The 24,646-nt window shown below is 45.8% G+C and overlaps 1 protein-coding gene and 1 non-coding gene across 2 annotated transcripts; one reads left to right on the forward strand and one right to left on the reverse strand.

The window, feature by feature from the left end:
• The first annotated feature begins 15,994 nt into the window (after window positions 1-15,994).
• Window positions 15,995-20,972, forward strand: LOC129632417 (interferon lambda-1-like). The gene is made up of 5 exons (XM_055554040.1): window positions 15,995-16,130; window positions 18,967-19,044; window positions 19,712-19,853; window positions 19,971-20,042; window positions 20,153-20,972. The coding sequence occupies exons 1-5, from the start codon at window positions 16,010-16,012 to the stop codon at window positions 20,247-20,249; spliced, it is 510 nt and encodes a 169-aa protein (XP_055410015.1). The 5' UTR covers window positions 15,995-16,009; the 3' UTR covers window positions 20,250-20,972.
• On the reverse strand, window positions 20,488-20,560 carry TRNAG-CCC (transfer RNA glycine (anticodon CCC)). The gene has a single exon. It is a non-coding gene; the product is annotated as a tRNA-Gly (tRNA).
• Window positions 20,973-24,646: the final 3,674 nt, after the last annotated feature.

Consider the following 24,646-nt stretch of genomic DNA (forward strand, 5'->3'; position numbering starts at 1 on the left):
AGTATTCTTGCCTGGAGATTCTCATGGATGGAGGAGCCTGGTGGGCTACAATCCGTGGGTTCGCAAAGAGTCAGACACGACTGAGTGACTTCACTTTAACTTTTAACTTCACTTTAACTTTTAACTTCACTTTAACTTTTAACTTCACTTTAACGCTATACCAAGAGGCGGTAACTTATAATGGTTAAAACTCTTGCTCCTCAAGTGTGATCCACAGACCATCAGCATCATCTTGGGAGAGTGTTAGAAATGCAGGATCTCAGATCCAACCCCCACCTGCTGCTGCTACTGCTGCTAAGTCACTTCAGTCGTGTCCGACTCTGTGCGACCCCATAGACTGCAGCCCACCAGGCTCCTCCATCCATGGGATTTTCCAGGCAAGAGTACTGGAGTGGGGTGCCATTGCCTTCTCTGAACCCCCCACCTAATGAATCAGAAATCTGCATTTTAACAATATCCCCAGGTGATTCATACATATGTTAAAGTTAAGGGAGTACTAGGTTCAATCCCAGTGCCGCCTATTATTAACTATGAGATTAGGAAGTGGTTTCTTGAAGTCTGTTTCCTCACCTGTAAAATGAGAGTAATAATAATACCTACCTTATAAGGACATAACCAGGATTCAATGAGTTAACCTAACTATAACAGTGCCTAGCATCAGATATGCACCCAGCAAACATTTGCTATGTTTGCTATATTATCACCTTCCCAGATGTTTCTAATGTGCAGCTGAGGCTGAAAAACACAGAGCAAGGCTAAAAGCGGGCCCCTCCCTGGGGGGGCCTCAGGAGCCATGAAGATATTGATAAAATATGAAAACAGACTGAAATGGAGATGCACACACCCAGATAGAGGCCAGAGCCGGAAAACAGTCAGCAGCAAAGAGCCAGAGTCTGAAACCCAAGTCAAAAGCTGAAGTGAGGGATTTCCAGTGGTCCAGTGGTTAAGAATCCGCCTTCCAATGTAGGGTACACGGGGTTCGATCCCTGGTCTGATTGGGGAACTAAGATCCCACATGCTGAGGTGCAGCTAAGCATGAGAGCCACAACAAAGACCCTGCTGCTGCTGCTGCTAAGTCACTTCAGTCGTGTCCGACTCTGTGCAACCCCATAGACGGCAGCCCACCAGGCTCCCCCATACCTGGGATTCTCCAGGCAAGAACACTGGAGTGGGTTGCCAATGCCTTCTCCAATGCATGAAAGTGAAAAGTGAAAGTGAAGTCGCTCAGTCATGTCCGACTCTTAGCGACCCCATGGACTGCAGCCCACCACGCTCCTCCATCCATGGGATTTTCCAGGCAAGAGTACTGGAGTGGGGTGCCATTGCCTTCTCCGCAACAAAGACCCAGTGCTGTAAAAAAAAAAAAAAGGTAAAGCCCAACCCAGGCTCACCCAAAGAGGGAGACAGAGATTCCAGGAGAAATACACCCATAGAGAAGAAGTACCAACCCTTTCCACACACAGAAGTTAGAGGCAAAGCTGGGTGAGGCCGGCCTCCCTCCCCTGATCAACATCTGTCTGTCTATCCATCTATCCCTCTGCCCAGTCCGTGGCCCAGCCATGACTCCCCTCTCCCTGCTGTGTCCTTATCTCTTCAGCCTGTCCATCCAGCAGGTACAGACACAGGTCCAGCCGTGGTCCAAGTGGCACATTTAGGGGCACACAGCTGGGAGATACAGCTGTGCTGTGAGGTTCAAGTCCCCAGGCGTTCAAGAGAACCGCTCAAGCTCACCATCTTTGTGAGCCTCCCCCATGAATGTTGCTTCCCAGGTGGCGCTAGTGGTAAAGAACCTGCCTGTCAATGCAGGAGACATAAGAGACCAGTTTGATCCCTGGGTCAGGAAGGAGAGCATGTTAACCCACTCCAGTATTCTTGCCTGGAGAATCCCATGGACAGAGGAGCCTGGCATGCTTCAGTCCATAAAGTCACATAGAGTCGGACACAACTGAAGTGATATAGCATGCATGCACCCATGAGTGTTAAGCGGTTCTCAAGTCAGGCACACCTAGAATTGAATCTGACTCCACCACTTATTAGCTGTGTGGCCTAGGGCAGATTGCTTGACTTCTCTGTGTCTCGATTTCCTCATCTGGGAAATAGAAATAATATGTCTGACTTAGGTCCTGAGACTGTCCTGAGGATTTAGGGGGATAACACAAGTGATGCCTTTAGAACAGGGCCTAGTATAGGGTAAGCAGTCAAATATCACCACCAGGGTTTATGACCTCCTTCTTGTCCTGCTGAAGGCTTACCTCCAGGGCTCCCACTCTCAGCATGCTGCTCTCAGGTCCTCTGTGGACTCAGGCTCTCCTTCACTGGGAGATAACAGAGAGAGCTCTTACTATTGAGGTCTATCCCCCTTACCTATCCCTCATGTTGTGGGCAGAGACCCCCTCCCACTCTGCTGCTACTCTCAGACCCAATTCCCGCTGAGGGACCAAGGCAGTAGACAACTGATCATCTGGCCCACGGTACGGGCTCATTAGCATATGATGAGAGAGGGACTTCCCTGGCCGTCCAGTGATTAAGAATCCCCCTTACAGGGGAAGGGATGGTTAGGGACTTTGGGAAGATCATAAACACACTTCTATATTTAAAATGGATAAACAACAAAGACCTGTTATATAGCACATGGAACTCTACTCAATGTTATGTACCAGCCTGAATGGGAGAGGGACTTGGGGGAGAATGGATAACTGTATATGTATGGCTGAGTTCCTTCGCTGTTCACTGAAAGTATCACAACATTGTTAATTGGCTATACGCCACTACAAGGGGCTTTCCTGATAGCTCAGTTGGTAAAGAATCCGCCTGCAATTCCTGGGTCGGGAAGATCCCCTGGAGAAGCGGTAGGCTACCCACTCCAGTATTCTTGGGCCTCCCTTGTGGCTCAGCTGGTAAAGAATCAGCCCACAATGCGGGAGACCTGGGTTTGATCCCTGGGTTGGGAAGATCCCCTGGAGAAGGGAATGGCTACCCACTCCAATATTCTGGCCTGGAGAATTTCATGGACTATATAGTCCTTGGGGTCACAAAAAGTCGGACATGACTGAGCAACTTTCACTTTCACCCCAATACAAAATCTTTTTGATGTTAAAAATAAAGAATCCCCAATGCAAGGGGTGTAGGTTCAATCGTTGATCAGGGAACTAAGATCCCACATACCATGGAGTAACTAAGCCTGAGCTCCACAACTAGAGAAGCCTGCACTCTGCAAGGGAAGAACCAGCACAGCCAAAATAAACAAACTATATCTACAGTGTCAGACTTTATTTTTCTGGGCTCCAAAATCACTACAGATGGTGACTGCAGCCATGAAATTAAAAGACGCTTACTCCTTGGAAGGAAAGTTATGACCAACCTAGATAGCATATTCAAAAGCAGAGACATTACTTTGCCAAGAAAGGTTCGTCTAGTCAAGGCTATGGTTTTTCCTGAGGTCATGTATGGATGTGAGAGTTGGACTGTGAAGAAGGCTGAGTGCCAAAGAATTGATGCTTTTGAACTGTGGTATTGGAGAAGACTCTTGAGAGTCCCTTGGACCGCAAGGAGATCCAACCAGTCCATTCTGAAGGAGATCAGCCCTGGGATTTCTTTGGAAGGAATGATGCTAAAGCTGAAACTCCAGTACTTTGGCCACCTCATGGGAAGAGTTGACTCATTGGAAAAGACTCTGATGCTGGGAGGGATTGGGGGCAGGAGGAGAAGGGGATGACAGAGGATGAGATGGCTGGATGGCATCACTGACTCAATGGACATGAGTCTGAGTGAACTCCGGGAGTTGGTGATGGACAGGGAGGCCTGGCGTGCTGGGATTCATGGGGTCTCGAAGAGTTGGACACGACTGAGAGACTGATCTGATCTGATCTGATATCTATCTATCTATCTATATATATATAATGAAAGACTCCTCAGGGAGTTGGTGGGCATAGCTCCTGCCCGCCCCCCAACAGGATGGGAAAATTGAGGCCTGCCACAGCAAGCGAGGAGTTGGGGGAGCCTAAAGATGGGTATATGTGAGGGTCAAAGCTGAGCAGGACAGCAGGGTCAGGTTAAGGGGGACAGGAGACTGTCAAAGTCAGGTTGAAGACAGAGAGGTGAGGAGACACACTTGAGTGGCACAGGTGGCGGGTGCAGGTGGTGGGCACAAGCACGGAGCAAGTCAGAGAGAAGGAGACCCCAGTGCAGGTCCGAACTCTCCTGCCTATCCGTGGCCTCACCTGGCCCTCTCATCTGGCTCCTCTCCCCAGCCTCTCTTACCTGTCTCTCCTCACTTTTCTCCCTCCCCTAACTTCCCCTCAACTCTCTCACGGTCCCAGCCCTGCCCCTTTCACTCCGCCTTCTCACAGGTTCTTATCCAGTTGTGGCTCCCCTCCCCTGCCTTGACCACCTGTCCCCTCTCAGTCACTCCTCACAGATTTACACTTAGCCTCTTCACCTTGATCCTTCCACCTCCATCTTTTTCCTCTGTCCCCTTTCACTTGTTCTCCACTTGTCCCCTCTTCTGTATCCTTTTTTGCTAACGGGGCTTCTTGTTTCCCATACGGGGGTCCCCTCAACGCCCTCAGGGCTTCTGGGCACCCTGGGCAGGGCTGAGCAGGGGTGGGGACCTCTGGGCGCAGAAGGGATGTGGGGTCAGCGGGTCTTCTCAGACCCGAGAGTGAGAGGTTGGCGAGAGGTGGGGAGGAGCGGCTGCCTAGGAAATGGGGGCCCCTGGGGCGGTGTGGGATCCGAGGTTCTTCAGGGAAAGTAGGTGGAGCCAGTCTACCTCCCTTACCCAAGCTGACCCGAAGTGCCCCTTCCTGCCATCTCCCAGTCTCTGCCCTTGGAAACGCTCCCCTTTATTTGCCTCTTGGGTCCCCCCACCCCCGCCCCGCCCCACCCCGCCTGCCCTGCCCAGCCTGCAGTGGGGATCCTGAGAGACTCACCAGAGATTTCAAGGTGGCTCCGCGGGCACCGAGGGAGGGGTGGGCAGTGTGAGGTGAGCTGAGACCACAAGAAAGGTGCGCTGACTCAGCTCTTCCCACCCCGACCTGGGAAGCCGTGCCTTCCCCTTCCTGCTTCCCAACCCTGACCACCCAGGACAAAGTGGGCCAGTTTCAGGAGCACCGTGAAAGGAGAAAAGCAAACTGCAGAGAAATATGTGACCGATGCCTCTTTTGTAAAACCAAAGGAGAATATGTGCGTGAGTCTGCATTTCATATAAGTGTATAGAAAAAGCTGTGAGTTAATGGTTATCTAAGGCGGTTGGAGTGGGGCAGGGAGGGGCGGAAAGGGAGGTAAGGAAGAAAGGGGAAGCTGAACGGAAAAATACTCATGCAATCTCTTGTTCTCCTTTTAGTACATTTATTGCGTAAAAAAATTAAAATTTCTAAAATTTTACGATACTGTGGACTTACAAGAAGTTGCAAAAATACTATAGAGAAGCTCCTTGGATCCACTATTACATAATTGTAGCACTTTTCCAAAACTAGGAAACTGACATTGTCACAATGCAATTAACTAGACCACAGACCTTACTGGCACTTCCCCAGTTTTCCAATGCACATTTTTTTTTTAACTTGTATATAATTTGGTGACATTTATATCACATGTATAAGATGCGTAAGTACAACAATCAAGATACAGATTTATTCTGAATTTCCTGGCAATCCAGTGGTTAGGACATTGCACTCTTACTCCCAAGGGCCCAGGTTGGATCCCTGGTGAGGAAACTAAGATCCCACAAGCCCCGAGACGTGGCCAAAAAAAAGATCATTATACAGTCACACCGTCCCTGCTCTTCTGTTACCCTTGACAACTACTAATGTGTTCTCTATCTCTATAATTTGTCATTTCAAGAATGTTATATAAATTGAATCCTATAGCATGTAACCTTTGGAAATTGGCTTTTTTCATTCGGCATAGTGCCCTTAAAATCCATTCAGTTTGTGTATCACTAGTTCTTTTCTTTTTATTGCTGAGTACTGTTCCATTGAGCGGATGCGCTGACAATGGACTCTTAACCATTCACCAGTTGAAGGACATAGGGATTGTTTCTAGTTTGGGGCTACTACAAACTAATACTATTAACTAGTTTAGCGAGTATTAAAAGAGCGTAATGAGCTTCCCTGGTGGCTAAATGGTAAAGAAACTTCTTGCCTATGCAAGAGAGGAGGATTCAAAAAGATCCCTTGGAGAAGGAAATGGCAACTTTCTCCAGTATTCTTGCCTGGAAAATCCCATGGACAGAGTATCCTGGTGGACTACAGTCCATGGGGTTACAAAAGAGTCAGACACGACTTAGCAACTAAACAACAACTGTTTAATGAGCTATTGAAGCTGCCATGAACATTCATATCAGATTTTTATGTGAACATGCATTTTCATTTCTCTAGGATAAATGCCCAGGATCGTGACTGCTGAGTAATGCAATGTAAGTGTATGCTTACTTTTTAAGAAATCTCCAACTGTTTTCGAGAGTGGCCGTACCATTTTACATTCCCATCAGCAATATATGAGTTATAGTTTCTTCTAATTCTCACCAGCATTTGGTTCTCTTATTGTTATTATTATGATTAGCCAGGCTAGTTAGGTGTGTACTGCATGATGGATCATCACTTTATCATGACTTTAATTTGTACAATTTTAATTTGCATCTTCCTAATGACAGGGCTTCCCAGGTGGCTCAGTGGGTAAAAAATCTGCTTGCAATGCAGGAGATGAGGATTTGATCCCTATGTCAGAAGATCTCCTGGAGGAGGGCATGGCAACCCACTCCAGTATTCTTGCCTGGGGAATCCCATGGACAGAGGAGCCTGGCGAGCTACAGTCCCTAGGGTTGCAAAGAGTCAGACACAACTGAAGGGACTGAGCATGCACAACAGCAAGTGATGCTGACATCTTTTCTATGTTCGTTTGTCAACTGAATACACCATTCAGTGAAATGTCAATGTTTTCTGCCCATTTTATAATTGGATTTTTGTCTAATTGATAAGTTTTAAGGGTTTTACAATGTATTCTGGACCCTAGTCCTTGTCAGATATGTGGTTTGCAAATATTTTCTTTCAGTCGCTTATTTTCTCATCATTTTAACAGAGCCTTTCTCAGAGTAAAAGTTTTTAATTTTGATCCTTTTTGGTTTTTCAAGGATTGTGCTTTTGGTGTCCAGTCTAACCCCAGATCATGAAGATGGTCTTCTGTGTTCTCTTCTAAGTTTACAGTTTTACATTTCACATGAAGATCTATGACCTGTGCTTGTTTTTTAATGAGATGCCTTTTGATTTTTTAATTTTATTTATTTACTTTTGGCTGTGCTCAGTCTTCACTGCGGCACAGGTTTCTCCCTAGTTGTGGTGCACAGGCTTCTCACTGCAGTGGTTTCTCTGCTTCCCGAGCACAGGCTCTAGGGCACACGGGCTCCAGTAGTTGCGGCACGTGGGCTCGGTAGTTGCAGCTCGAGGCTCTAGAGCACGGGCTCAATAGTTGTGATGTTTGGGCTTAGTTGCTTCATGGCATGCGGGATCTTCCCTGATCAGGGATTGAACACCTCCTGCACTGGCAGGCAAATTCTTTACCACTGAGCCACCTGGGAAGGCCTGACCTATTTTTTAAAATTAATTTTTATTGGAGTATGGTTGCTTTACAATGGTATGTCAGTTCTGCTGTACAGCAAAGTATATGTGTGCTGTGCTCGGCTGTGTCTGACTCTGCGTGACCCTATGGACCATAGCCTGCCAGGCTCCTCTGTCCATGGGATTCTCCAGGCAAGAATACTGTACTGGGTTGCCATTTCCTCCTCCAGGACATCTTCCCAATGCAGGGATCAAATCCTCATTTCCTGCCTTGGCAAGCGGATTCTTTACCGCTGAGACACCAGGGCAGCCCTGTATATGTGTATATGTGTATACAGCCATATGTGTATATAGATATATGTATACATACATACTGGAGAAGGAAATGGCAACCCACTCCAGTGTTCTTGCCTGGAGAATCCCAGGGACGGGGGAGCCTGGTGGGCTGCCATCTATGGGGTCACACAGAGTCAGACACGACTGAAGTGACTTAGCAGCAGCAGCAGCATACATACATACATGAGTACATATATATATATATATATATATATATACCCTCATTTTTGGATTATCTTCCCATTTAGGTCACAGAGCATTAAATGAGGCTTCCCAGTGCTATACAGCAGGTTCTCATTAGTTATCTGTTTTATACACAGTCATGCATATATGTCAATCCCATTCTTTCATTGCATTCCACCCTGCTTCCCCTCCTTGGTGTCCACACATCCATTCTCTATGATTTGTCTCTATTTCTGCTTTGCAATATGACCTGTTTTGAGTTATCCTTTGTATGGGGTGTGAAGTTTAGGTCCAGGTTCATATATTTGCCTACTAATGTCCAGTTGTTCCAGCACCATTTGTTAAAAAGACTATCCTTCCTCTATTGGATTGTTTTTCAGTTTTTGTCAAAATTTCATTTGGGCATACTTCTGTGGCCCCATTTTGGGGTTCTCTATTCTGTTGCATTGATCAATGTGTCTGTGCTTCCCCCAGGACCACGCTGTCTTGATTACTGTCACTATCCAGTAAGTCTTGAGATTAGGTAGGGTGATGTCTCTAATACTTTTTCTTTTTTAATATTGTTTTAGCTGTTCTAGTTCTTTTTCTTTTCCATGTAAATTTAAACATAATAATCCATATAAATTTTAAGATAAGTATGTGTGTATATACAAAAAAAAAATCTTGTTGGCATTTTGAGAGGAGTTACATTGAATTATAGATCACTCTGGGGAGAACTGACATCTCTACTACATTGAGTATTCCAGTTCATTAACACCATATGTCTCTACCTTTATTTATTTCTCCTTTGATATCTGTCTGTAAAAAAGAGAACAAGCTTGATTCCAATTGAATTTATTCCTTTAATGCTAACCCTTTGTGCTATGTTGCCACCGCTTCCTGATTCTGGATCTGCACCTTTGTAAAAGAATGTTGCCTCTAGCCTGAAATGGAGATGACAGGCCATTGTCAAGCCTCTGACCTTTAAAGATATAATCCTTTCCCTTTCATATAGAGATTAAACTTTGCAAAAAGAGAAAAATATTTGTCTTGTTGGAGGTTTACAGGATTGTTGTAATTAAACCTACAGTTAACAACTGCAAGAACAAAGGATTGCCATACCAAGAAGTTTATAACAACCAACCGTACTCAGCTCCTCTTTTTAGTATAAAAGGAGCTTGAATTCTAACTCAGGTAAGATACTTCTTTGGGGCAGTACTCCACCATCTTTATGGTCTGCTGGCTTTCCGATTAAAGTCACTATTCCTTGACCCAACAACTCATTTCTCAATCTGTCTGCCTATGGTGCAGCAAGCTTCATGCACATCGTCAAATGCATGAGAATTTTGTAACTTTTAACACACAGATTCTATTCATATTTTATTGATTTATAGCTAAGTGGAGTTTTTTAAGCAATTATAAGGGGTGTTGTATTTTTAATTTTGGTTTTCAAATTTTTTTTTTTAGGTATACTGTTCTATTAACATTTAAACCAATGTTATGATCACTGAAGTAAAATAGGCAGAACTTTTAATGGAGCAACATATGGAACACGGCAGATTACATAGACAAAACCCTAGAATTGGAAGTAAAACCCACCATTGACTAAACAGAAGTCCTTGGTTGCTGACAGAATCTCCAACTTAAGATAAAGCTGAGGGAGTCAGTAATGAAGTCCAGGATCAGTAAACACGAGCAGATATCACAGATTCCAACCTTTAGATGGTTTGCCCAAGCAGGGTTTCAAATGTTTTCAACTGTTTCATGCAGCCATGAAATTAAAAGACGCTTGCTCCTTGGAAGAAAGGCTATGACTAACCTAGCTGCTGCTGCTGCAAAGTCGCTTCAGTCGTGTCTGACTCTGTGCAACCCCATAGATGGCAGCCCACCAGACTCCCCTGCCCCTGGGATTCTCAAGGCAAGAACACTGGAGTGGGTTGCCATCTCCTTCTCCAATGCATGAAAGTGAAAAGTGAAAGTGAAGTCTCTCAGTCATGTCCGACTCTTAGCGACCCCATGGACTGCAGCCTACCAGGCTCCTCCACCCATGGGATTTTCCAGGCAAGAGTACTGGAGTAGGGTGCCATTGCCTTCTCACAGCATATTAAAAAGCAGAGATATTACTTTGCCAACAAAGGTCTATCTAGTCAAAGCTATGGTTTTTCCAGTAGTCATGTATGGATGTGAGAGTTGGACTATAAAGAAAGCTGGGCGCCGAAGAATTGATGCTTCTGAACTGTGGTGTTGGAGAAGACTCTTGAGAGTCCCTTGGACTGCAAGGAGATCCAACCAGTCAATCTTAAAGGAAATCAGTCCTGAATATTCATTGGAAGGACTGATGTTAAAGCTGAAACTCCAATACTTTGGCCTCCTGATGGGAAGAACTGACTCATTGGAAAAGACCCTGATGCTAGGAAAGATTGAAAGCAGGAGGAGAAGGGGATGACAGGATGAGATGGTTGGATGGCATCACCGACTTGATGGACATGAATTTGAGTAAGCTCCGGGAGTTGGTGATGGACAGGGAAGCCTGGTGTGCTGCAGTCCATGGGATCACAGAGTCAGACATGACTGAGCGACTGAACTGACTGATCGTTTTGAATTAGTGTTTTGGGCTTTTTTTGGATATATACCCAAGAGTGGAATTGCCAGGTTATATGAATGATAATTTTATTTTTAATTTTTTTAGAAATCTCTTTACTGTTTTACACAGTGGCTGCACCAATTTATACTTCCACAACAGTGTAGGAGAAGTCCCTTTTCTCTACATCCTCTCCAGCATTTATTTGTGTCTTTTTGATGATAGTTATTCTGACAGGTTTGAGGCCATATCTTATTATGATTTTGATTTGCATTTCTCTAATGGTTAGCAGTGTTGTGTATCTTATCATGTGCCTGTTGGTCATCTGCAGTTCCTCTTTGGACAGTGTCCATTCGGTTCTCCTGCCCATTTTAAAACTGGATTGTTTGTTTTTTGTGATGTTGAGTTGTATGAGCTATTTATATATGTTGGGTATTAATCCCTCATGGGTCACATCATTTGCAAACATTTTTTTCCCCTTCAGTAGGTCATCTTTTTGGTTTGTCAGTGCTTTCCTTTGCTGTGCAAAAGCTTTTATGATCACATAATTTTTTTTTCTTTAGTCTGTTAATATGGTGTATTCCATTGATAGATTTTCAAATATTGAATCTGCATTCAGTTCTTCAGGAACTGACTCATTGGAAAAGATCCTGATGCTGGGAAAGATTAAAGGCAGGAGGAGAAGGGGACTACAGAGGATGAGATAGTTGGATGGCATCATTAACTCGATGGACATGAGTTTGAGTAAGCTCTGGCAGTTGGTGATGGACAGGGAAGCCTGGCATGCTGCAGTCCATGGGGTCCCAAAGAGTCGGACATGACTGAATGACTGAACTGAACTGAACCTGCATTCATGGAATAAATCTCCACTTGGTCATTGTATATGTTTTTTAAAAAAAATGTAAAACATTGGAATTCCATTCTTCCAGTAAGGTTACCTTTTTAAACCTCGTTAATTGTGGTAATATATATACACATAGTCAGAGAAGGCAATGGCACCCCACTCCAGTACTCTTGCCTGGAAAATCCCATGGATGGAGGAGCCTGGTGGGCTGTAGTCCATGGGGTCGCTAAGAGTCGGACACAACTGAGCGACTTCACTTTCACTTTTCACTTTCATGCATTGGAGAAAGCATTGGCAACCCACTCCAGTGTTCTTGCCTGGAGAATCCCAGGGACAGGGGAGCCTGGTGGGCTTCCGTCTATGGGGTCGCACAGAGTCGGACACGACTGAAGCAACTTAGCAGCAGCAGCAGCAGCATATACACATAGTAAAATTTTCCAGTTTAAACCTTTTTTTGTCCATACCTGTGGCCTGTAGATCTTAGTTCCCTGACCAGAGATCAAGCCTAAGCCCCGTGCAGTGGACATGTGAGGTCCTAACCACGGGACTGCCAGGGAACTCCTAACATATAAACCATTTTTAACTGGATAATTCAGTAGCATTAAGTAAATTCACTGTATTGTAAACCATCACCACTATCTGTTTCCAAAACTTTTTCAACATCCAAACAGAAACTCCGTACATATTAAGCAATAACCCCTTCTCCCATGCTCCCAGTCCTGGGTATCTGCTAAACTATTTTCTGTTTCTATAAACTGCCTATCCCAGATATTTTCTATAAGGAGAAACACACAATATTTATCCTTTTGTTGTCGTAGTTGTTGTTTAGTTGCTAAGTCATGTCCAACTCTCTGCAACCCCATGGACTATAGCCCACCAGGATCCTCTGTCCATGGAATTTTCCAGGCAAGAATACTAGAGTGGGTTGCCATTTCCTTTTCCAGGGGATCTTCCTGGCCCAGGGATCAAACCTGTGTCTCCTGCATTGTCAGGCAGACTCTTTACCTGGGAAGCCAAGTATAGGGCTTGCAGGTCTGCAAGGTACAACCCAACAAAGGTCAACTCAGATTGAAGGAAACAAGACAGACCCACTTCCCAGTGGGGAAAGGGTCAAAAATCTTGAAGACATGTTTCAAAACTACTACAATCTGCTTTCTGGCCATCAAATATTTACATTCCTTCCACATGCAAAATTCACTCATCTCTTTCCTCAGCCTCAAAAGTCTCATCTATTTTGCATCAAGCTCGTAGTCAAAGACTAGGACCTCATCATCTAAGTCAGAGCCAGGTGCTGAAAAGTCCACCCTCTTACAGGGATACAGGGTCTCTCAAGCATCTCTGAAAAGAATGAAGCAGGTGCAACTGTTTGGGAGAACAAGATGAGTATTTAGAACTGCACTGCCCATTATGGTAGCCACCAGGCACGTGTAGGAATTAGATTTAAATTAAAGAAAAATGAAAGAAACTGAAATTTCAGTTCCTCCGTTGCACTAGCCAAATTGTAAGCACTCAACAGCCACATGTGGCTAGTAACTACCATATTGGACAATGCAAATACAGAACACTTCCATCATTGCAGAAAACTCTATTGAATGGTGCTAAATAGACAATATAAGCACAGATGTGCCCTATAGTGACTCAGAAATTCTGCTCCTGAATAGGGATCAGGATTTAGTTTGGGGTCTCCCAAGGGCATGTCCTGAACCAAGGGTACAGGTAATCTATCTGGGAGGTATCCCCAGGAAATTCAAGGGAATGGGAAAATTGGGATTCAAGAGGAAAAAGCTATGAGTTCCCTAGTGGCCTAGTAGTTGATATTTGCTATTACTGCTGGGTTCAATCCATGGTCAAGGGGTGAAGGTCCCATAAGCTGTGTGGTGCGGCAAAAATATTTTTTTAATTTTTAAGAAAAGAAAGAAGAAAAAAAGGCAATAAATGGTGCAGAGTGAGGCACTTTGGGTGACCCCTTAAATTTTGCATCCTGGCTATCTTGCTTCCTCACACTAGTCCCAACCCCAAAGGGTGACCACCATGAACAACTAGAGGTCATTCCTACCAGGGACCCTCTAAGGAGCTTAGGAATCATGTAGAGCACACCTCAGAACTGACTCACCAAAGAAAAGGAAACAGAAATACTTCATCTGAGGCTCCTGATCCTCATTGGTTGAAGACTGACCCTGGGGAATTAATCTTAGCACTTCCTGTCCTGCATGCAGACAGGAGAAAGACCTCAGATGGAGAAGCAGAAAGATACAGGGCACATGAGGTGGGAGGTTGCCAATGTGTGTGGCAACCCACTGGATGTACAAGTGAGGGAGAAAATGAGCTGAAGGGATACAGTGGGGACACCAGGTCAGGGCTACCATTGTTTCTGTTCATTCTCTAAGTCATGTCCGACTCTTTGCAACCCCATGGACTGCAGCACACTAGGATTCCCTGTCCTTTACCATCTCCTGGAGCTTGTGCAAACTCATGTCTGTTGAGTCAGTGATGCTATCCAACCATCTCATCCTCTGTCACCCCCTTCTCCTCCTGCACTCAATCTTTCCCAGCATCAGGGTCTTTTCCAATGAGTCAGCTCTTTGCATCAGGTGGCCAAGTATTGGAGCTTCAGCATCAGCCCTTCCAATGAATATTCAGGGTTGATTTCCTTTAGGATTGACTGGTTTGATCTCCTTGCAGTCCAAGGGACTCTCAAGCGTCTTCTCCAACACCACAGTTCAGAAGCATCAATTCTTCGGTGCCCAGCTTTCTTTATAGTCCAACTCTCACATCCATACATGACTACTGGAAAAACCATAGCTTTGACTAGACTGTCCTTTCTCAGCAAAGTGATGTCTCTGATTTTAATATGCTGTCTATATCTGTCATAGCTTTCCTCCCAAGGAGCAAGCATCTTTTCATTTCATGGCTGCAGTCACTGTTCACAGTGATTTTGGAGCCCAAGAAAATAAAATCTGCCACTTTTTCCATTGTTTCCCATCCAGTGATGGGACTGTATGCCATGATCTTAGTTTTTTGAATGTTGAGTCTCAACCCAGCTTTTTCACTCTCCTCTTTCCCCCTCATCAAGAGGCTCTTTAGTTCTTTTTTGCTTTCTGCCATTAGAATAGTATCATCTGCATATTTGAGGTTGTTGATATTTCTTCTGGCAATCTTGATTCCAGTTTGTGATTCATCCAGCCAAGAATGTACTCAGTACATCTAGAAAACCTCCAATAGAGAGGATGTGTGTGAGCCTCATGGTGATGGAGAGCTGAAGGCAACCTAAGCCATCACTGGGGGGATAAATAAGCGACAGACTTCTGCGGGCACAGCATGGAACACAATGCAGCAGTTAGAAGCAGAGAGCTTGAAGTACACCCCTATATGGAGAGATCTCAGAAACATACTGTTAAGCTAACAAACATAAAAAATAAAAGAGAGGGAAGAAACAGAAGATTTATAGTCCAATTCCATTTATGTAAATTGGAAATATATACACATACAAAATCACAAAGTATAAAGCTACATCCTTGCAGCTATATATCAAGGGCATTAAAACGGGTGTCTGTGAAGAGGGGGGAGGGTAGGGATTGGGCATGAGGCTGGGGGTAAAACCTAAGAGGGTCTTTCATGGACCAATGGCAATTCTATATTATGATCTGAAGAGTATGGTTAATATCTTTCTGCACCTAAAGGCCAAGAAAAAAAAAATAAGGGAATGAAAAATATGAAGTTCCTGTACATCAGAGCAATTCCCTCCTCGCTGCACAATGTTGATTACCGCAGGGGATGATGGCAGCGGAGCAGGCAGTCCTGAGAGCCCTCCTCACTGCCTGCTTTCCAGGTGGCCCCAGCAAGTGCTCTTACCCCACAAACAAGGAGCCCCTACCCTTTCATGCTACCCAGAGGGAGAGAAAGGAAAGTTAGGTATATTGAGCCCCAGAGGTTTCCGTCTTATACTTTGGCTGTACACAGAGTAGGGAGTAAGTGCATGGAACTCCATTCAAACCCCTCTGCCATTAAACACCTGTGGGACCTAAGGTTAAGTCACCTTACCCTCCTGTGCCCTCGTTTCCTCACTGGTAAAATGGGAGTGATCATACAAATAACTACCCATGGGAATGTTCAGAGCATAAAATGAATGGGTTTGTGGAAAACACTTAACCCAATGGAGGAAGCTTCCTCTCTGCCACTCCAGCAGCCTCGCCCACACGCACCCCACCCCAGCCCCTGCCCTGTTGTGACAGCTTCCCACTTATCTTGCCTCAGCCTCCATCAGGGGCTCCCCAACATCCCAGGGATTCGTAGGAACATCTCCGGAGCTCTCCTGGGATTTCAGATTCTCTTTCCTTCTGGGCATAGCACTGAGCTCACCTTGCCCCACCCACACCCATCAACTCACCTGGCTCAGCCAGCTGGCCCTACCCACTCATGCCTTTCAAGTCAAAGCCATTTGCCTTTTTGCTTCACAAACCTCAGCCAGGATGGCTCATTTAGCTAGGCTAAAAAGCTGAGCTATGCAGCTGGGGAAGCAGTGGAAATTTGGCCATGGCTGCAGCATGGACGCTGGTTCTGGCGGTCATGGGGCTGGGCTTGGCCAGAGCACGTGCTGTCCCCACCACAACCAGGAAAGGCTGTAACACTGGCATGTTCAAATCTCTGCTGCCAGGTGAGCTGGTGGCCTTCAAGAAAGAAAAGGAATTCCCTAGTGATCCAGTGGCTTCCCAGGTGATGCTAGTGGAGACATGAGATGCAATTTCAGTCCCTGGGTCAGGAAGATCACCTGGAGAAGGGAAAGCAACCCACTCCAGGATTCTTGCCTGGGAAATCCCATGTACAAAGGAGCCTGGTGGGCTACAGTCCATGGGGTCGCAAAGAGTCAGACATGACTGGCCAACTAACCCAACACAACCAGTGGTTAGGACTTTGTGTTCTTACTACCAAGGGCCCAGATTTGATCCTTGGTTGGGGAGCTAAGATCCCACAAGGCATGTGGCACAACCCAACACAGATTGTGGCACAAGCAAACACACACACACACACACACACACACACACACACAACCATTAAGTCCCTATTATCGTGGGCTAACCTCTACCCCTTCTGCAATAGCCAAGCTGCTGCCCTGCTACTGATGGCTTAACCTCTCTCCTCCTGCTACAGGCTGCGTCTAGCTTTTTGTCTACAACTAATCTCTAATCTCTTCAGTTCAGTTCAGTCACTCAGTCATGTCCAACTCTTTATGACCCCATGGACTGTAGCACACCAGGCCTCCCTGTCCATCACCAACTCCTGGAGTTTACTCAAACTCATGTCCACTGAGTCAGAGATGCCATCCAACCATCTTATCCTCTGTCTCTAGCTATTCCAAAGAACAGCAAGGAGAAATAAGAAAGTCTTCCTCAGTGATCAATGCAAAGAAATAGAGGAAAACAATAGAATAGGAAAGACTAGAGATCTCTTGAAGAAAATTAGAAATACCAAGAGAACATTTCATACAAAGATGGGCACAATAAAGGACAGAAATAGTATGGACCCAACAGAAGCAGAAGATATTAAGAAGAGGTGGCAAAAATACACAGAAGAACTGTACAAAAAAGATCTTCATGACCCAGATAACCATGATGGTGTGATCACTCACCTAGAGCCAGACATCCTGGAATGTGAAGTCAAGTGGGCCTTAGGAAGCATCACTACAAACAAAGCTAGCAGAGGTGATGGAATTCCAGATGAGCTATTTCAAATCCTAAAAGATGATGCTGTGAAAGTGCTGCACTCAATATGCCAGCAAATTTGGAAAACTCAGCAGTGGCCACAGGACTGGAAAAGGTCAGTGTTCATTCCAATCCCAAAGAAAGGCAATGCCAAAGAATATTCAAACTACCACACAATTGCACTCATCTCACATGCTAGTAAAGTAATGCTCAAAATTCTCCATGCCAGGCTTCAACAGTACATGAACCATGAACTTCCAGATGTTCAAGCTGGATTTAGAAAAGGCAAAGGAACCAGAGATCAAATTGCCAAACATCCACTGGATCATCGAAAAAGCAAGAGAGTTCCAGAAAAACATCTACTTCTGCTTTATTGAGTATGCCAAAGCCCTTAACTGTGTGGATCACAACAAACTGTGGAAAATTCTTCAAGAGATGGGAATACCAGACCACCTGACCTGCCTCCTGAGAAATATGTATGTAGGTCAAGAAGAAACAGTTAGAACCGGAAATGGAACAACAGACTGGTTCCAAATTGGGAAAGGAATAGGTCAAGATAATATATTGTGACCCTGCTTATTTAACTTATATACAGAGTACATCACGTGAAATGCTGGACTGGATGAAGCACAACCTGGAATCAAGATTGCTGGGAGAAATATCAATAACCTCAGATATGCAGATGACACCACCCTTATGGCAGAAAGTGAAGAGAACTAAAGGGCCTCTTGATGAACGTGAAAGAGGAGAGTGAGAAAGTTGGCTTAAAACTCAACATTCAGAAAACTAAGATCATGGCATCCAGTCCCATCACTTCATGGCAAATAGATGGGGAAGCAATAGAAACAGTGACAGACTTTATTTTGGGGGCTCCAAAATCATGGCAGCCATGAAATTAAAAGATGCTTACTCCTTGGAAGAAAAACTATGAGCAACCTAGGCAGCATATTAAAAAGCAGAGACATTACTTTGCCAACAAAGGTCTATCTAGTCAAAGCTATGGTTTTTCCAGTAGTCATGTATGGATGTGAGAGTTGGACTATAAAGAAAGCTGAGCTCTGAAGAATTGATGCTTTTGAACTGTGGTGTTGGAGAAGACTCTTAAGAGTCCCTTGGACCACAAGGAGAACCAACTAGTCCATACTAAAGGAAATCAGTCCTGAATATTTATTGGAAGGACTGATGCTGAAGCCGAAACTCCAATACTTTGGCCACCTGATGGGAAGAACTGACTCACTGGAAAAGACCTTGATGCTGGGAAAGATGGAAGGCAGGAGGAGAAGGGGATGACAGAGGATGAGATGGTTGGATGGCATCACCAAGTCAATGGTCATGAGTTTGAGGCAAGCTCCAGGAGTTGGTGATGGACAGGGAAGTCTGGCATGCTGCAGTCCATGGGGTCGCAAAGAGTCAGACACGACTGAACAACTAAACCAAACTGACTGAATCTCTCGACTCAGGCTTTCCTGGTGGCACTAGTGGTGAAGAACCCACCTGCCAGTGCAGGAGACTTAAGAGACTCGGGTTCGATCCCTGGGTCAGGAAGATCCTCTGAAGAAGATCATGGCAACCCGCTCTAGTATTCTTGCCTGTAGAATCCCATGGACAGAGAAGCCTGGTGGGCTACAGTCCATGGGGTCATAGAGAGTCGGAAACGGCTGAAGCAACTTGGCATGGCACAACCCCTTTCCTCTCGCCTATGGGTTAAACTCAAGCCCTCCTGCTAGACCTTCATCCTTGCTGTTAGCCTCCAACCCTCCCGCTGTGATTGACCTTGTCCTTGCTCTGTAGGAAGACTCGCTCTTGCAAAAGGACTGGGACTGCACCTCCCACCTGTTCCCCAGGACCCGGGATCTGAAGCACCTGCAGGTGAATTGGGAGAGTCAGGCCCACCTGCCCTCACCTGGCCCCGCCCCACCCTCTAGCTCTGCAGGTGGCCTCTCACCTCCTTTATCTCATCTGTACTTCCTCCCTTCCTCTGGTCTTTCCTCATCTGTCCTGCACCCCTGTCCCTCCTCAAATGCTCCCCTGACCCTGTCCCTGTTCCTCCTAGGTCCACTTTCCTGTCTCCCTCACCTGTCCCTCTCACCTGCCCTCTTACCGATTTCCTTCTCATTTCTCCTTTCCTCTCCCAGCTCTGTCCCCAACCTGTGCCCCTTGCCCTGCCCCCCATCACCATCGACTCTCAACACTGACTCCCTCTTCCCCTCATCACTGACTCCCACCTCGGTCCCTCTCCATCCCCGCCTCTTCAAACCTCTGTGACCCCTCCTGTGGGTCACTTTTCATTTGTCCCTATTTCAGTTTTTCACCTGTCTCTTCCCCTGTCGTTCTGCCTCACCTGTATTCCCTTCAACAGCCTCCTTCCATGCGTTCCCCTCTACTCTCTCCTTCGTAAGCTGTCCCATCACCTGTCCCCATCGTGTGTCTCATATCACCTGCCCTCCTCCCCTGGATTCTCTGTCTCCACTTAACTGAGCGTTCTTGCCTACCCTTCCTCACCATTCCACCTCAGCTGTTTTCTCTCACCTCTCAGGTGTGGGAGCGCCCCATACCTTAGGGGCAAGGCTGGTCCTGACCCTGAAGGGTCCTGGGAGCCGTGATTACCTCATCCCTGGACCACACCCTGGGGTAGCCCCTTCTCACGACACTCCAACCACTGTGAGCTCCAGGCCTGTGTGAGTGCCCGGGGCACCTGGGCTGGGTCTGTGGGTTCTGGGAAGATGGGACCTCACCCTTCTGTCCCAAGTTCTGTCTCACACACCACCCTTTTCTGTGCTCGGGTCTGGGCTCAGCCCACAGCAGGCTGCAGGCCCCAGGGCCTCTTCCAGAACTGGCTGCCACAGCTCCAGGAGGCCCCAGAGAAGGTGAGTGACCCTGGAAAAGGATGAATGTCTGGGCCCTGGGTAAGGTGGAGGCTGATGCCTGGGCAATGGGAAACTGGGCATCAGCGGGAAACTTCTCATCTCTCCCACAGGAGTCTCAAGACAGCCTCAAGGCCTGCCGCATTCAACCTCTTCCACCTTCTCACTCGGGATGTGAATTGTGTCACCAGAAGAGACGTGTGCATCTGAGAACCAGGACCTACTCTCAGCCCATCTGAGACCCCAGACCTTCTTTATGCATTAACCCCAGTCCTGCCTGAAGATATTTCTTCTCACCCCCTTTTTAAAAAATATGTATTTATTTGGCTTCCCTGGTCTTAGTTTCAGCACATGGGATCTTCCATCTTCATTGCAGCATGCTTTAGTTATAGCATCCACACTCTCAGTTACGGCATTTGAACTCTTAGTTGCAGCATGTAGGATCTAGTTCCCTGACCAGGGATCGAACCTGGGCCCCCTGCATTGGGAGTGCAGAGTCTTAGCCACTAGAACACCAGGAAAGTCCCTCACCCCTTATTTATAGAGCTGCAGAAATAAACTGTAAGGAGTTGGAGCCTTCTGCAATAAGTGAATCCTTGAGTGTGTGTGTGTGTGTGTGTATGTGTGTTACTGTGACTGAGTGTGGATGTCTGTGTGGTGCAAGCAGAATTCACTACCGGGTGCATATACTTGTGTGTGCCTGCCTTCTGTGACTGTGTGTATATGCATCCAAGAGAGTATCTGCCCAAACCAGAGTCTGAAGATGCATAACATCATATTCATGCCCACATGTGTGTAAATGCATGTGTATTTGTGCACATGTTTATAAGTCTTTCCCTGTCTGTGTGAAATGTGTATCTCTGTTTTCCATGTGTACCTAGGACAAATAGAAATCTATATCAGGATTCTTTATCCTATAATAGGTGTCAGAAACCCAATTCCAAAGGGTAGAACAGAAATGAATGTATTATCACACATAATAAAAAGTGAGTTGGCAGGGCAGTTCTAGGACTCATTCATTCATTCACTTAATAACGTCACTGGGAAACCAGATTCTTTCCATCTCTGTTGACCGACTCTTACTCTGGCTACCTCATGATCTCAAAATGGCAGCCATGGCTCCAGCTTTCATACAAACAATATCCTCCAAGTTACAACAAACACCCTAAACATAGTGGAGTGAAATAACAAATATCTTCTTATGCTCACAGATCCTGTGGATTATGAAATCAGAGAAGGCCCAGTGTGGACCACCTGCCTCTGCAGTGGAAGGGCCATGAAATAAACTAATTTATGTAAATAATTGAAAACAATTGGCAGAGGTTAAGCCCCATACATGCATTTATTGCTGTTATTTTTTTAATTTTAGGATTTTTTTCTTCCCCAGCAGAAAGAAATTTCTTCCATTTGTTCCTTTCCTTCCTGCTTAGTTCATTCATATGAGGATGAAAGACTTGAAGCTGTGGTGGCCATTTTGTGACCATAAGGCAACAAGCCTAGATTGTGAAACTGTTCTTCTAAGGAAGTTGGAACAAAGGAGCAGGAAAATGGGTCATGAGATAAGAAAATGTCTTGAGTCATGTTAATTAGGTTTTGTTTCTTGCAGCCTAATGTATCCTCAAAAGTCCATCTCTGTATGCCCAGCAAAAACCCAGAAAAAGTGACCAATTATTATTTGATAATAAAAATTTAAATCATGTAAGACAAGTCTGAGTTCAGACATGAGTGGTGTAATTGAAATAAGATTGCAAACCTCTGCTTGGAGATGCCAAGTCTTAAAAAAGAATTTTTGAACTGGATATATTTTGGTTTCGCCTGCCCAGAATCCCTGTCTCCTGGTAAAGCTTCTCAATTTTCCTTTGGGGCATGAGCCCCCTTCCTCCCTTCCTCATTGGTTGGACATATGACTTAGGTTTGCCCAGTCACAGCACTCCATCTCCAGAGAACAATGACAAGTCTCCCCTTGTAACTCCCTTATGGCAGCCTTTGCATAAGCTGTTCCATCTGCTTGGGACATGTCCCCCCTACTCTCCCATCACCATTATGTCTTCATCTAATTTCTACTCATACTCTATATCTCAATAATATCACTTCCTCCTCCAAAAATTCTTCTGAGTGGTACCCGGGTTTCTATTGCTTTTATATACCCAACAAGTTTCACCATCCTACTTTTCTGGTGACTATTTTGTTTCAACCCATGAAATTGCCAATATTCTGCCATTTCTAACCTACAGAACTGGCAGTTTCATATGGTTCAACCTAATATTTTTAGCTCTCCCCTCTTTTCCCAGACCCACACAATCTGAACATGTGACTGAGATCTGGCCAATCAAATTCCATTCCCAATTGCATTCCCTTGGATGGCCCAATCAATGCAAGGTTGGCATGTGACCCTAGTCAAACCAACCAGAGCCCTTCCCTGGGATTCACTTTTATTTAGGACTGGAGGAGATTCTGCCATTTTACCTCTGGGCTATGGTGCTAGATGGATTGAGTCTGTGTCTGTAAATAGCCATTTTCCCCACTACATGCAGTGGAAGGGGACACCTCTGAGCTGAGACAAGTAGAGAAGAGAAATGAATGGGAAGAGTGTCCTGATGGAGTTGAGTCTCAGTTCCAGTCTCCAAGGTCAAATTCCTTATAGTTTTGCCCTTAATTGCCTTCTTCCTAGCTCTGCTGCTGCTGCTGCTAAGTCACTTCAGTCGTGTCCGATTCTGTGTGACCCCATAGACAGCAGCCCACCAGGCTCCCCCCTCCCTGGGATTCTCCAGGCAAGAACACTGGAGTGGGTTGCCATTTCCTTCTCCAATGCATGAAAGTGAAAAGTGAAAGGGAAATCACTCAGTCGTATCCGACCCTTAGCGACCCCATGGACTGCAGCCTACCAGGCTCCTCCATCTATGGGATTTTCCAGGCAAGAGTACTGGAGTGGGGTGCCATTGCCTTCTCCGCCTTCCTAGCTCTATGAGCCAACAAATGCACACTTTTTTTTACACCTAATCAAGTTAAGCTGACTTCCTTTCACTTGTAGCCAAGACTCTGGCTAATACACTTCCCTGAACCTCTGGGCAGGGTCAGGCAACTCTTCTGTGCTCTGATAGGCTTTATGTTTCTCACATCACAGCCCTATTGCCATCTGTCTGTCTGAGCTTCAGGAGGGCAAGGACTGGAGCTGTCTGGGTCACTTTTGGATCTTCAGTGTTCAGCACAAGGCCAGGCATAGAGGAGATGCTCCAACACTCCCCTTGAATGATATCATGCCCTGTCTCACCTAATGTACCTATTCCTTGGGTTTAAAGCTCTTAGTTTGGGCAGGAGGGTGGGCGGGGGGATGTCACTGCCATTGATAAATACTTCTCTGTTAAATGAAAGGCCTGATATTACAGAGGAAGGTGGGGGGCTATCATTCAAAGGGCTGACCTAGGGACCATGTGGACCCCAAATATGTCAAAGGGTGCATGCCAAGTTCTGAGGTGGCAGTTCCCGATTTTGCTGTGAAGACAGGCACACCTCAAAGCTGAGTTCTTCATAGAAGTCAAGCCAAATACTGCCCCAGCTGAAACCCACAGCTGAGAATAAAATCTTGATTCTTGACCACAGCCCACAAGGCTCAGCAGAAGCTGCTCCCTGCTTGCCTCTCCCACTTGCTCTCCTCTCACTCTCCCCCTTACTCCAGTCCAGACACACTGCCTCCAACACACTAAGCACACTCCTGCCTCAGGGCCTTTGCACATGCTATTCTCTTTGCCAGGAATGCTCTTCCCTGGCTCTTTCCACAGTGGATTTTTCTCAGCTCCCATATCACCTTCCTTGACCTTCCAGTCTAAAGTAAGTCTCTCACCCAGATGTGGAGAATGGACACGTGGACACAGGGGCTTGATTGGGGGGAGGGTGAATTGGGAGACTGGGATTGACACATAAGCACAACCATGTATAAAAGAGATAGCTAGTGGGCTCTTGCTATATAGCGCAGGGAGCTCAGCTTAGTGCTCTGTGGTGACCTAAATGGGTGGGATGGGGTGGTGGGAGATCCAAGAGGAAGAGGATGTATGTATACCTGTAGCTCATTCCCTTTAAAATGAGACTAACAGCAGAGACTAACACAATATTGTAAAGCAACTATAATAAAATAAACCTCTCAGTCATTCCATCCCATCACCCTGGTTTTTTTATTTTTCTGCTGCACCTGCAGCCTACAGGTTGATATCTTTGACAAGGGATCAAACCCTGGCCCCCTGCATTGGGAGTGGGGAAGTCAACCACTGGTCCATCAGGGAAGTCCCCCATCAAAATGAGAATGTTTTCATTCTCCGTGTGACACTTATTCACTACCAGACACTCATAATTTACTCACTTGATTACTGTCTCCTGCCTCTAGAATATAAGCTGCATGGGACAGGGGTCTCTTGTTTCATCTGTTTTGTTCACTGCGGTATCCCCTGCACAGAGCCAGGCACATAGCACATGCTCAGTAAAGCTTTATCAGGTGGAGCAAAGACAGTACAGTCAGACAGCTAGGTGTGCAGGATAAGAAGGCAGTAAATTCTCCAATCATGGTTCTGCCGTTTACAGACTGCATCATCTTGGGCAAGCTGCTTACCTGTCTG

The sequence above is a fragment of the Bubalus kerabau genome, chromosome 17 (assembly GCF_029407905.1).
Source record: "Bubalus kerabau isolate K-KA32 ecotype Philippines breed swamp buffalo chromosome 17, PCC_UOA_SB_1v2, whole genome shotgun sequence".
Taxonomy (NCBI): Eukaryota; Metazoa; Chordata; class Mammalia; order Artiodactyla; family Bovidae; genus Bubalus; species Bubalus kerabau.